This window comes from Cololabis saira, chromosome 7, assembly GCF_033807715.1.
Source record: "Cololabis saira isolate AMF1-May2022 chromosome 7, fColSai1.1, whole genome shotgun sequence".
In the NCBI taxonomy this organism is placed as follows: domain Eukaryota; kingdom Metazoa; phylum Chordata; class Actinopteri; order Beloniformes; family Belonidae; genus Cololabis; species Cololabis saira.
The window spans coordinates 3,085,242-3,099,241 of record NC_084593.1 but is presented as its reverse complement, the minus strand read 5'-3'; the positions used below and the strand labels follow the sequence as shown (position 1 = coordinate 3,099,241).

The 14,000-nt window shown below is 42.7% G+C and overlaps 2 protein-coding genes across 2 annotated transcripts in view; one reads left to right on the top strand and one right to left on the bottom strand.

Annotated features, from left to right (window-relative positions):
• The window catches only part of slc49a3 (solute carrier family 49 member 3), a 382,878-nt gene that overhangs the window by 161,814 nt on the left and 207,064 nt on the right, over positions 1 to 14,000 (top strand). The window lies entirely within an intron of this gene.
• Positions 1 to 14,000, bottom strand: part of LOC133446727 (polycomb group RING finger protein 3) — a 175,209-nt gene that overhangs the window by 6,614 nt on the left and 154,595 nt on the right. Inside the window, exon 8 of the mRNA XM_061724742.1 lies at positions 3,999 to 4,136. Coding sequence (XP_061580726.1) covers positions 3,999 to 4,136 — 138 coding nt within the window. The remainder of the gene's footprint in view (positions 1 to 3,998; positions 4,137 to 14,000) is intronic.

Here is a 14,000-nt window from a genome sequence, read left to right as displayed (position 1 = left end):
TTCAGTGGAAAGAAGGCGTGGTTTAAGAGAAGCATGATTCTGGACATACCGGCACTGGAAGAATTTGGTGAGAACCCAACCGATGCCAGAACAGATGACGTCCTTAATCAGGCACGGGACCTCACCATAGCTGTGTATACAGCCGATCATTTTGAAGATTCAGATCTGGGCAAACTGAGAGCATATAAGTTCCTGAACAACAGATCAACACTCTTAAAGCTACTACCCCCAACAGAAGAAGCATTTCTCCTGCACCTGAAAAGGGCTGCTCTAGCAACACTCATTGATAAGAGTGCACACATATCCAAGCCAAAAATTCCCTTGTGCACAGAATTTGGATGGTCTATGGATAATGGAAAAGCAGTTCCCATCTCTTCTACAAAGCCAGCCTGGCCTGTGTCAATGAACAAGACAATCTCATGTGGATGTGTCAAAGGTTGCCAGAAGAACTGTTCCTGTGCAAAGAAGGGAGTTCCATGCTACATAGGGTGCCGTTGCCAGGGACTGACAACCAGATGCAACAGATTAAACACAGTCACATTGGAGTTCAGTGGCAGCAGCAGTGAATCAGAAAACTAGACACTGATACTAAAACCTGTTATACCTGCTGTAATTTGGACATGTATTATGTCAGGTTACTTTTTTTTCTTTTCTTTTTTTAAAATCACAATCTAATTCTGGCCACGAAAATGGCTATTTTGTATTCAATTTATGAACATCCAAATGAAAATAAATGTTTTGCTGACAGGAATTTTGTTTCTTATTATCATCAATATCTAAGTATCAATATAGGATGTTATTCAAATGATAGAAGAAGAAATAGCACTTGATCTCATCTCGTGGAACACTGATTGGAAATTCAGTTTCAGTACAATTCTCGATTTGGGATATAGAGCAGACATTTGGCCACAGCTAGTGCAGCCTTCGAGATAGAAAGGCCATCTTGGACTCAAATGAAAGCTTATGAATTAAGGAAGTTTTCTATATACATGTTAGGCATAGATATTCTCCATAAAGTACTGAAAAATATTGATTTTCATGAGAATTTGTTAGGCGAGCAGTACTTTTTTTTGTCTTTTTTGGGATGTTGAGAGTGATATCTTAAAATAGAGTTGCAGCAAGGCCCAGAATATTATTTCCCTGTCTTCCCCTATGTGTCAACATACTCTCTGCCAAATTTTATAGTTCTATGACTATTAATGCCATTGTAGTACCTAAATATTTGCAGATACATAATTTCGCCTGGAAAATGTCCCAAAAAGAGGGTTTTTGGCTCGCTGTAGCTTTCCAGCAGCTAGTTGACCGGGTTGTCCACCCAGGTTGTGATCCTTGAAGGTCCTAGATATCATTTCTGGTGTCAAACCTTTTACAACGCTCCATGTCTGTTTTCCCAAAAAATGAGGTTTTGCCCCCTGGGTATAATGATATTTTTAGATTTTTTGGTTTTTGCAGTGTAATAATTTGAACCCTTTAATACTTGAATTAACCCTTGTGCTGTCTTTACTTTCTTCTATCCTTCTTTCCTCCTGCTCTCTCCTTCCTTCTTCCTTCCCTCTTTTTTTACCCTCCTTTACTCCTTTTTCTTCCTACCTCCCTTCCGTCATTTGTTCCTTTATTACCTTCTTTGCTTTTCCTTCCTTCTTTCTTTCCTTTTCTCCATTCCTTCCTCCCTTTTTTCTTTCTTTTTCTCCCTTCCTTCCATCTTTTCTCCCTTCCTTATTCCCTTTCCTACTTCCTTCCTTCTTTTCTCCTTCCTTCCTTCCATCTTTTCTCTTTTCCTTACTCCCTTTCCTACTTCCTTCCTTCTTTTCTCCTTTCTTCCTTGCTTCCTTCTCTCCTTCCTTCCATCTTTTCTCCCTTCCTTATTCCCTTTCCTACTTCCTTCCTTCTTTCCTCCTTTCTCCCTTCCTTCCATCTTTTCTCCCTTCCTTCTTTCCTCCTTTCTCCCTTCCTTCCATCTTTCCTTCCTTCCTTCTTTTCTCCCTTCCTTACTCCCTTTCCTCCTTTCTCCCTTCCTTCCATCTTTCCTTCCTTCCTTCTTTTCTCCCTTCCTTACTCCCTTTCCTACTTCCTTCCTTCTTTTCTCCTTTCTTCCTTCTTTCCTTCATTCCATCTTTTCCTCCTCCCTTGACCCAAAAACAGCACACGGGTTAAAATCAGCTCAGCCGAGTTTGGTTATTTGAGTTATTGTGGGTTAAACTTCCTGCAGAGACGGGTGACACGACCACGATGCAAACACGAGCACTGACTGAGCGGCGTGTTGTTCTCGTGTTGTAAAAAGCTCCGCGCTGAAAGGAGAGCCGTTTCCACGACTTCCTCTCATCGTGAGTAAAACAACAATAGCTGGCGGGGAGAGAGCGGCCGCCTCGCCAGAGCTGCGAGTGACGGAGGCCGATGATACGATGGAGCCGTCCCACTCACTGTGTGGCAGCCAAAAAATAAAAAATAAAATAGACGACAAGGATGATGGTTGTTCAGCTAAAAATGCATCTGTCAAACGTCGGCCCACCCACACTCTGCTCTGACAATAAACGGCTAAATTAGATCATAAGGGCTGGATTTCATGGAAAATAACAAAAACCCAAAAGGCCTTTCTGAGTCAGAGCAGGAAACGACAACAAAACAAACAAACTGACTTCACGAAATTAAGTAAACTTGTCCAACGACTTCACAGGAGATTTGTTCAGAACTGATACCGGTTCAGTCTGGAAATAAACGTGCACTTTTCTGTAAATACGGGAATTAAGATAACGGGAATTACTAACCCATTATATATATTATAGTGATTAATTAATCCACAAAGTTACTCTTTGTGTAAAACGTTTTCTCTGAACAGTCAGTCACTTGTGCTGTCACGAGTCACAGCGTTTAACCCTTCAAGGAAGGAAGGAAGGAAAGAAGGAAGGAAGGAAGGAAGGAAGGAAGGAAGGAAGGAAGGAAGGAAGGAAGGAAGGAAGGAAGGAAGGAAGGAAGGAAGGAAGGAAGGAAGGAAGGGAGGGAGGAAGGAAGGAAGGAAGGAAGGAAGGAAAGAATGTACGAGGGGAGAAAAGAAGGAAGGAAGGAAAGAAGGAAGGAAGGAATGGAGGAAGGAAGGAAGGAAGGAAGGGAGAAAAGGAAGGAAGGAAAGAAGGAAGGAAGGGAGAAAAGAAGGAAGGAAGGGAGAAAAGGAAGGAAGCAAAGAAGGAAGGAAGGGAGGAAAGAAGGGAGAAAAGAAGGAAGGAAGGGAGAAAAGAAGGAAGGAATGGAGAAAAGGAAGGAAGGAAAGAAGGAAGGAAGGGAGGAAAGAAGGGAGGAAGGGAGAAAAGGAAGGAAAGAAGGAAGGAAGGGAGAAAAGAAGGAAGGAAGGGAGAAAAGGAAGGAAGGAAAGAAGGAAGGAAGGAAGGAAGGAAGGAAGGAAGGAAGGGAGAAAAGGAAGGAAGGAAGGAAGGAAGGGAGAAAAGAAGGAAGGAAGGGAGGAAAGAAGGGAGGAAGGAAGGAAGGAAGGAAAGAAGGAAGGAAGGAAAGTACGAGGGGAGAAAAGAAGGAAGGAAAGAAGGAAGGAAAGGAGTAAAGAAGGAAGGAATGGAGAAAAGAGGAAGGAAGGAAGGAAGGAAGGAAGGAAGGAAGGAAGGAAGGAAGGAAGGAAGGAAGGAAGGAAGGAAGGAAGGAAGGAAGGAAGGAAGGAAGGAAGGAAGGAAGGAAGGAAGGAAGGAACAGGAGAATTAGGTCATTTTGACCCAAAGACAGTACCAGGGTTAAAAACCTCCAATCTTCCTCTCTCTTTAGCGAAGGCGGTGGATAAAAGGCCGACACATTTAGCTTAGGGAAATCTGTCTGAGCTCTGAGGTTTTTAACGCAGACAAAACTGTAGTGGCAAACATTTCCTCTGGAAGGATTTCCCTCAGAGTCTGAGTTTACACTAAAGCCGTGCGGTGGGGAGCGGGGGCGGCCGGTACCTCGTTGAACGATGTCAGGTTGAGTTTACACTAAAACCATGGTGGCTGCGCAGCGGCCTGTACCTCGTTGAACGATGTCAGGTTGAGCTTTTTGGCGATGAACTTCTTGAGGTGGAGGACGGTGGCTTGTGCTGAGCAGCGGATCCACTTGCGCTTCAGCCCCCGGAGTTTGCTGCTGTTGCACTCCAAGCAAATGCTGACCTGTTGGGAGGAAACACACGAGGAGACGCTGAAGACGATCTGCTCACTGGAGTCAGTAAGGCCCAGTCCCCCCCTAGTCCTACTTTTCAGCACTACCCCTAAATTTTGCGAGTTCCCGTGAGGGTAGTGGTGTCCCAATTCCTCTTTGCATGTCCTCTCTGATATTATTACTGTATTATCATTATTTCTATTGATGCCTCTTGTTTTGCACTATCCCCTTTGCAGCTTTAAGCCGAGGACACACCAACCCGACGTCGCCCGCTCTCAGCCGAAAATAAGAAGAGACCGCACTACATGGGTGAAATCATGGATACAACAGCGACAGGCTCAAGGAGCTTACCCGAACCTGTGTCGAGAGCTGGAGATGAATGAAGCCAACCATTTCAAAAATTTTGCTCGGCTTTTCCCTGTTCAGTTCCACGCTACCTGAACAGCCAATCACAGAGTGAGCTGTTTGACCGACGGCCAACGCCGATTCGACATGTCGAGTGCCGATGGGACATTTTTTTTTGGATACACAATGGATTCCTACAAATACTGGAAGCCTTTGTGCCTCCAGATTCTGTCTGTCCAGGACGTTGAAGATGCTTCATAATTGGATTTATGATATCAGGATTTCTTCTAATTGGAGTTGGGGGATTCCTGGTATACCGACAAACGCGTAAGTCGTCGACAGCTGTTTTGGCTCTTTCAGAGCTGCCGGACGTGGCTGAAGGGTCAAGCAAAGCGATCAACGCTCAGACTTTAACGTTGGGGGAGCAAAGCCGTAAGCTGGATGCGATTCTCGAACAGAATCGCAGGATGGCGGCGGTCTTTGAGCTCATTGGCAAGATGGATAACACCCTGGAGAAGTTGGAAGCTCGGCTTGGCGGGAATTGATCACAAATTCGTCTGTTTGGAGTCGCCATTGATGAATCAGAGACTGAAGGCAGAAGGAAAATTACTGAGGCTGCCTGTTTTTGCAATATAATGGTTGATTCTATAATCTGGCCTTGACAGGGCGTTTTTTGGCCGATGGCTCTGGTCACAATCTCTCTGGTGGAATGTAAACAAGGTGCTCTGCCCCCACTAACCCTCCCCCTCTCTCAGGAACATCTGTGGACCTGTTTTCAGAACTGTACCGAGCCGCCTGATAACATAAAGGACATTGGCTGAGAGCAGCTCTGGGCGGAGTTCACGGACTCATCGTTTCACATACATTTACTGATAAAACACAACTCCCTCAACTCAACGACTTCCTCGGCCCCTCCCTCTTATCAGCCCCCCCCCCCCCCCCCCCCCAACAGTCTCTGGGTTTTGAGCGCCACGACGGCGATCACTTGGATGTACTGTGCCGGGACCCTGGTGGTTAATTTCCAGTTCTGCAGCTATTCTAGCCGTTGTTATTTTAATAATACATTTAATTTAAGGCACCTTTACAGTGCACACAGACATCGATTAAAAGAGAAAAAAAAAAAGTATATTAATGCAATAAAATCAGAAATTACAGCAGAAATCAGCAGTAGCCTAGAGGAGGAAATTAAAGTGAGAAGGCCAGTTTGAACAGAGATGGGATTTGAAGATTGATTTGAAAAAGACATCCGTAGAGGAACCGTAGAGGAGCATTACGTAGAGGAACTCATAACTTTAATGCGACTCGTCCCACCTTTGATAAGCTCTACAAGGCGGTACGTCCTCTAGTTATTGTTCCGTCAGCGATGCAAATCTGGCTCTTTCTGATACGTCGTGTGACCTGTAGCTGAGTACGAAGCCGTTTTACTAAATGTTCAGCCCCATGTGTGACATTTACTTAGGGATGCCAGTTTACTCCTCTGCTTGTTAAGTCTCACTGAACCAGTGATGTTTCATCTGCTTCTTTTACGGCCCTGACTCGACATGGTAGGTGGTTCCGACAGCTGATGGTTGAAGAAGTCAGAATCCATTGCCTCTTTCCCCCTCGCATATCAAGAGACAAAAGAGGAAGAAAGAGGCTTTGCATCTCTCTGTGCGTGGCTGCCCATCTGCCTCTGTTTTAATTTCCCTCTTCGCAGACGGGGGAAGCCAAACATCACCCAGATTTCCGTTTAATCTTTGCGTCCCTTTCTGGGCTCGGATAAACAACGACGGCGCCTCAGTGCACGCCCTGCCCTTTGATAAGCAAAAAGCAGCATTGCAATATATAATCTACGCTTTCCAGCGGCACTGGCAACGAGGGAGGCTCGTAATGTGAAATAAAAGCCTTGTCGGTGATCTGGACGCGGCAGCGGCGCGGCGGCAGCCTGCCCGGCAGGTTGATTACATTACAGGAACATCAATGACGTGTCCGTGGAGCCAGGAAGGTTCTGCTGCAGCTCAGCACACACACGTGCTGATGCAATAGTGAGGCACGTCAAGATAATATCGTGCATGCCTTTTGTGTCGTGCAGGGGAAGCTCCGGGCTCGTCACCGAGCACTGCACCCAGTACTCGAGTTGTAAAAAGAATCAGGGGGGATGGTGGATTTGATCATATGGGAACAGATTATTTGTGCTGATTACAAATAATATAATATATTACAAATAATAGCAGTGACCAAAACAGCTGCAGAAATACTGCAGGAATGACATAGCAGCAGTTAAATGCAGCCTTCTGTAAGCTTTAAATATCCACTGGGCTTACATCAAATACATCAAAACACAACAATAAAAAACACTTTTCTGAACTTATCAAAAAAATGAGTAAAATGGCAAGGCAGAAATCGATGTTAGGCCCCATTTACACGTAGCAAAAACGGTGGTGTTTTCATGCGTTTTGGCCGTTCGTTTACACGAAAACGAAGCTCAAAGTCTCCAAAAACCATAATTTCTGAAAAATCCGACCAAAGTGGAGATTTGCAAAAACTCCGTCTTAACATTTGCTTGTAAACGGAGGGAAACGGACATTTAGGCTTCAGAACGTCACATTATGCAACAGAAACGTCACCACACTGCAAAAACTCTAAATCTTAACAAGAATATTTGTCTTATTTCTAGTTAAAATGTCTCATTTTAGTAAAAAAAAAATCTCATTACACTTAAAACAAGATTCATCACTGGAAAAAAGTGAAAATTTACTTGAAACAGGTGAAAATTGTCAAATAAGTTATTTATCTGGTGAGACTCTTGTTTTAAGTGTAAATGAGATTTTTTGACTAAAAATTTTAACTAAAAATAAGACAAATATTCCTGGTAAGACTGAGTTTTTGCAGCGTTATGAGTGCGACCTGTGTTTACAATTAGTTTGGCCACCTTCAATATTTTCTTGTATTTTACCTGTTTTATATTCTAACGTCACACTTTACATCGTTCCTCACAACAATTTTCACCTGTTTCAAGTAGATTTTCACTTGAAATAAGTCGGAAAATCTGCCAGTGGAACAAGATTTTTTTGCTTGTAATGAGAAGATAAATCTTGGCAGATTTTTCTACTTATTTCAAGTGAAAACCGACTTGAAACAGGTGAAAATTGTCAAATAAGTTATTTTCCTGGTGTTATTTTTCTGGTGATGACTCTAAATGTTGAAATAGCAGTAAAACCACATTCATTGATGAAATGACATAAGGGATGGAAAGGGGGGATGGCAGTTTTACAGGGGGGATGATTTGGACCGTTTTTATTTCAGGGGGGGGTGATTTGGACCGTTTTTATTTCAGGGGGGATGATTTGGACCGTTTTTATTTCAGGGGGGATGATTTGGACCGTTTTTATTTCAGGGGGGATGATTTGGACCGTTTTTATTTCAGGGGGGATGATTTGGACCGTTTTTATTTCAGGGGGGGATGATTTGGACCGTTTTTATATCAGGGGGGATGATTTGGACCGTTTTTATTTCAGGGGGGGATGATTTGGACCGTTTTTATTTCAGGGGGGATGATTTGGACCGTTTTTATTTCAGGGGGGGATGATTTGGACCGTTTTTATTTCAGGGGGGATGATTTGGACCGTTTTTATTTCAGGGGGGGATGATTTGGACCGTTTTTATTTCAGGGGGGATGATTTGGACCGTTTTTATTTCAGGGGGGGATGATTTGGACCATTTTTATTTCAGGGGGGATGATTTGGACCGTTTTTATTTCAGGGGGGGATGATTTGGACCGTTTTTATTTCAGGGGGGGATGCCGTCCCCCCTCATCCCCCCACAACTCCAGTACTGACTGCAGCCCTGCAGATTTCTGATGCAACGTCTCTATCTGACGGGAAATTTACTCACATCTTTTGAGGGCAGGAACAGTTGCATTGGCGTCTGGACTTATTATCAATCAGACTTATTAGGTAGACATTTATTCGATTTTACACATCCGGCTCCTCCTCGCAGAGCTCGTCTAAAGAAGGTGACCCCGTCTCGAGTCTTCAGACCTCATCTAGAAATATTAACTTCTGGTGCCGGCGTTCACGCTCCAGCGGAGATGTAGGTTCCCGTGATTAATTGTGCTTTTTGTTGAGATTCTGAGGTGTGTGTACAGTACGTGTGTGTGTGTTTCATTAGCTCCCTCCGGCTCCACCAGAGCCTAAGGTTGCACTGGGAAAGGTCGGCGGGAAGGGGAAGGCAGCGGGGAGGCGATGTGGAATCAGCCATGCGAGTCCTGTCGGTCCATTCCTCCGTCTGACTGATGGAGGAGGGAAGCTCGGACTCAAGGGCCAATTCTGCTCCCTCATCTTCCCTCTGCCCGCCTCAAACTGCTGCCATTATTCTCCTGCACCGTGTTTGGCCTCTCCCTCCCTTCCTCCCTCCCTCCCTCCTCGCTCAGAGATGCATCATTGTGTTTTCAATTTTCCAATCTTCTCTCTCCACTGCTTTTCTAGCGCAGATTATCTGTTTTCATAACATCCTCCGCTCTTCTCCGGAGGAATTTGAGGCCAGTTAGTTTCCTCAAATGTCTTTCTGCACAATTGTAGCTGGTGGAAAGTTACTGTGAAGTAACATTAATAGAACAACAAGTTATTGTCTTGGCTGAGATGTATTCTCTCTAAAAAACCAAACACTTCACAGCCATTTGAGGCGAGTCTGACGCAGAAACATCCGGCTAACCGCTAACGCCTCAGTTCAACAACAGGCTCTGACGTGGTGGATGTTTTTAGCAGTCGTTATGAAGCGTGCATGTACACTAGCTGTCAAAAACACTTCCCCATTCACTCATTTAAATGGGAAAGGGTGTCTAAACTTTTGTCTGGCTCCCACCTGACGTCCGTTTCTGCTCGGCCCGTTCGCTCAGATTCTTCAGCATCTTATTAGGGCCCGAGCACTTACAGTGCGAAGGCCCTGTTGTATCTGTAGGAATTCTTTCTTTATCTTTCTTCTGCCGAAATGAGGGCCCTTTTTCCCCCTAAACGTGCCCCAAAAGTCACCAAATTTTGCACCAAGCCAGGCCTGATGATAAATGTGATATTTTATGGTTTGCATTAATGGGCGTGGTAAAATGACTCAACAGCGCCCACTAGAAAACTTTGCGCCTCAAGCCCCACAATACGGTTTGACGTACATGCATGAAAATCGCTACACACCTGTATCAGTACACAACTTAAAGAAAAGTCTCTTGGTGCCATGGCCGAAACCAAACAGGAAGTCGGCCATTTTGAATTGTGTAATTTTGCCGCAATTTATGCCATTCCTTCGACCGTTTCTTCACCTGAACCGTAACGTGCCCCCAGGTGTGTTATACATCAAAATGTGCGTCTCCATCCTCCGACACCACGCATTACTTTTCTCTTTCAAAAGCGTTACCGTGGCGACGCTAGACACCAAAAAGCGCGCCCACCCTTCATCTGGTTGGTTCAGACAGAAAAAACTTTGTGCCTGAAGCCCCATAATACGGTTTGACGTACATGCACGAAAATCGGTACACACCTGTATCATGTCGCAACTTGAAGAAAAGTCTCTTGGTGCCATGGCCGAAACCGAACAGGAAGTCGGCCATTTTGAACATTCTGAATTAATCGCGTAATTTTGGAGCAATATGAGCCATTCCTTCGAGAATTAATACGGCCCGAACCGTAACGTGCACCCAGGTGTGTTATACATCAAAATGTGCGTCTCCATCCTGCGACTACGCGCATTACTTTTCTCTTTCAAAAGTGTTACCGTGGCGACGCTAGACGCCAAAAAGCGCGCCCCCGCCCCTTCATCTGATTGGTCCACATTTGATAGTTCTCCAAAAGTCACCAAATTTTGCATGCAAGCCAGGCCTGGCGATAAATTTGATATTTCATGGTTTGCATTAATGGGCGTGGCCTAACGGCTCAACAGCGCCCCCTAGAATACTTTTCTCTGCCATAACTTTTGAATGATTTGACATAAAGAGTTGTGGGTGGTGTCATCAGATTCTGTAATGAGTCCTTGAGCTTCGTTGGCCTTAATTAGCCCCGCCCCTTCTTCTGATTGGTCGATATTTCATAGTCCCTATTTTCTGGCATAACTTTTGAATGTTTTGACATAGGAAGTCGTGGGTGGTGTCATTTCTGATATGCTTATGGGGGGCGGTGGACGTGAGTGCGAGGGCCCGTTCATCGCTGCTTGCAGCTTTAATATCTTCTTAAAAAAATAAATCAGACTTTACTCAACAGTTACTCAGTACTTGAGTAGTTTTTTCACCAAGTACTTTTTTACTTTTACTCAAGTAATTATTTGGATGATACTTTTTACTTCTACTTGAGTCATATTATTCTGAAGTAACAGTACTTTTACTTGAGTACAGTTTTTGGTTCCTCTACCAGCTCTGATTATATTTATATCATAGTTATAATATATTTATGATAGAGCTTACATCTGGTATTAAACAGGTTATTTTTGTAAAAATTAAACATATGTATTTATAAAAATTAGTGTATAGTTTAAAAAGTAAATACAGGAATATAATTTATGTTTAGTTGTGGAAAGGGGGTGGGATTAAATAAGTTTATAATTCCTCCCACTCCTTTTCCAACATGTAACTGAAATATGTGTTTTGATGGGTTTTTTTTTCTTTATGAGGTGGAATGAACCTGTATTTGTTTCTCTTATCTTTTTTTTATACATGTTTGAAATAAATAAATAAAAACGAACAAACGAAGGAAACATAAAACATACATATGTGAATGCTGATGATCTCTGCCCAGCGACAACAACAGTTTTTACCCCCGAGCTGCAGAATATTCCCGCGTTAAAGGGTCTGGTGGATAACTGGTGTTTATTTACAAATCAAAAGCAGCAAAAACAAAAGAAACCAGTAATTTTGAGGCTGGAAAACCACGAGGGGGCACTTTGTAAAAGCAATAATTGATGTTCAGGCTTTTAAGGCTAAACAATTATCACAAACGGTAGTTTCAGGCCTTTGTGCTTCCGTCCCCTCACAACACTTTATTTGTATCATTTCTGCAACAGTCAAACCTTCTTTCACCGCCTCTAACATCTTCTAGATTCCCTTAATTAACACACCTCTCGCCGTACACGAGCACGCAGACAGAGTCTCAGTGTGAGAACCAAACGGAAGGATTAAATTGTGTTAGTGGAGCTTGCAGTGTGAATAAAAGACATTTGAAATATTCTCCAACAAGTCAGGGGGGGGGGACCAAACTACACGAGCTGATCGTCTCTGAACAAACTAAACTTAACAATGTTGCCTCTGGAAAAGCAGTCATTCAGGGGAGGCCGACGCCTTGGTTTAATTCAGAGTTAAGTTTATTTTTATCCTCTCCCTGTTACATCATCTCAGAATGTCTCATTTGGACAAAACATTCTGGTTCAGGACCAGAGGTAATAGTAACGAGTTACATTTACTCCGTTACATTTACTTGAGTAAGTTTTGGGAAATGTTGTACTTTTAGGAGTAGTTTTGAATCACTATACTTTTTACTTTTACTTGAGTAGATTTGTGAAGAAGAAACTGTTCCTCTTACTCCGCTACATTAGGCTACGTTGAGCTGTTACTTTTCTTTTATCTCTTTTATCCACGTACGCGTCAATCTCATGACATCACTGGGTGATTCTTTGGGAAAAATGTTAGTTTTTGCATGTTTTGTCACATTTACACAGACTCAAACACACACAGAGTTTCTATGAGTTCATGTTTGTTCTAGTTCTGCTGGTTAAAAAAGAAAAGTACAAAGGCTGGACATTTTGTGCTACTTGTGCTTAATTTATTTTTTTATTCTGTTATTTTATTTATTTTATTATTTATTAAGGCACTTGAATTTACTTTAAGATTATTTTAATTTAAGATATGTTTTATTTTTTATTAATTTTTATTTATTTTATTGATTTAATTTACCTGAAGATGATTATTTTGTACTTTTGTCTGTTTGAATGGTTGTGTTAAAAAAATAAATCACACGTTACTCAACAGTTACTCAGTACTTGAGTAGTTTTTTCACCAAGTACTTTTTTACTTTTACTCAAGTAATTATTTGGATGATACTTTTTACTTCTACTTGAGTCACATTATTCTGAAGTAACAGTACTTTTACTGGAGTACAGTTTTTGGCTCCTCTACCAGCTCTGTTCAGGACTCAGGCCACGTTTCCACATATCCGGGTATTTACAAAAACGGATTTTTCCCCCTCTACGTTTTGAAAAATACCATCATTTCCAGGAACCTGCATAAATATCTGTTAAGGTGCTATGAGCAGCCAAACCTGCAGGGGGCAGTGTAACGAGAAGATAAAGTCATGCTAGCCAATCACAATCCTGGAAAAAAACATCAACAAATGACACGAGTAACTTCCAGTTACTTCCAAGATGAACGAGAGTCTTTGGTTTGGAGTGACAGAGAAGTGGAGTTACTTTTAAGTGTGACTTTAGAATATAAAACAGGTAAAATACAAGAAAATATTGACGGTTACAAACAAATTGTAAACACAGGTGTCACTCATGACGCTTCACTGCAAAAACTCAAAATCTTACCAGGAATATGTCTTATTTGTAGTTAAAATGTCTCATTTTTAGTCAAAAAATCTCATTACACTTAAAACAAGAGTCATTACCAGATAAATAACTTGTTATTTGACAATTTTCACCTGTTTCAAAGTAAATTTTCACTTTTTTTCCAGTCTTGTTTTAAGTGTAATGAGATTTTTTTTTACTAAAAATGAAACATTTGAACTAGAAATAAGACAAATATTCTTGTTAAGATTTTGAGTTTTTGCAGTGTGGTGACGTTTCTGTCTCATAATGTGACGTTCTGAAGCCTAAATGTCCATTTCCCTCCGTTTACAAGCAAACGTGAAGACGGAGGTTTTAAAAATCTCCACTTTGGCCTGAGTTTTCAGAAATGATGGTTTTTGGAGATTTTGACCTTCGTTTTCGTGTAAACGAATGGCCAAAACGCATGAAAACACCACCGTTTTTGCTACGTATAGGGGCTAACATCGATTTCTGCCAGTCTTCTCTTTAGAGTCTCCTCGGAGCAGAAATCTGCTGGGCTGGAGACGGAAAGCGGTCGCTGCAGATCTTAGTCCGGGGCCGGTGGCGTGGAGCCGAGCTGGTAAACAAACTCCATGGGAGGAGTGAAAGATGACTTCTGACTGAACTGCAAAGCAGATGTGACGGCTGGACGAGATCAGTACTGGAGTTGAGGGGGGATGAGGGGGGATGGCATCCCCCCTGAAATAAAAACGGTCCAAATCATCCCCCCTGAAATAAAAACGGTCTGCAACAGTCAAACCTTCTTTCACCGCCTCTTGAATCTTCTTGATTCCCTTAATTAACACACCTCTCGTTCGCCGTACACGAGCACGCAGACGGATTCTCACACACCTCGGTGTGTGAGAACCAAACGGAAGGATTAAATTGTGTTAGTGGAGCTTGCAGTGTGAATAAAGGGATATTTGAAATATTCTCCAACAAGTCAGGGGGGGGAAGGACCAAACTACACGAGCTGATCGTCTCTGAACAAA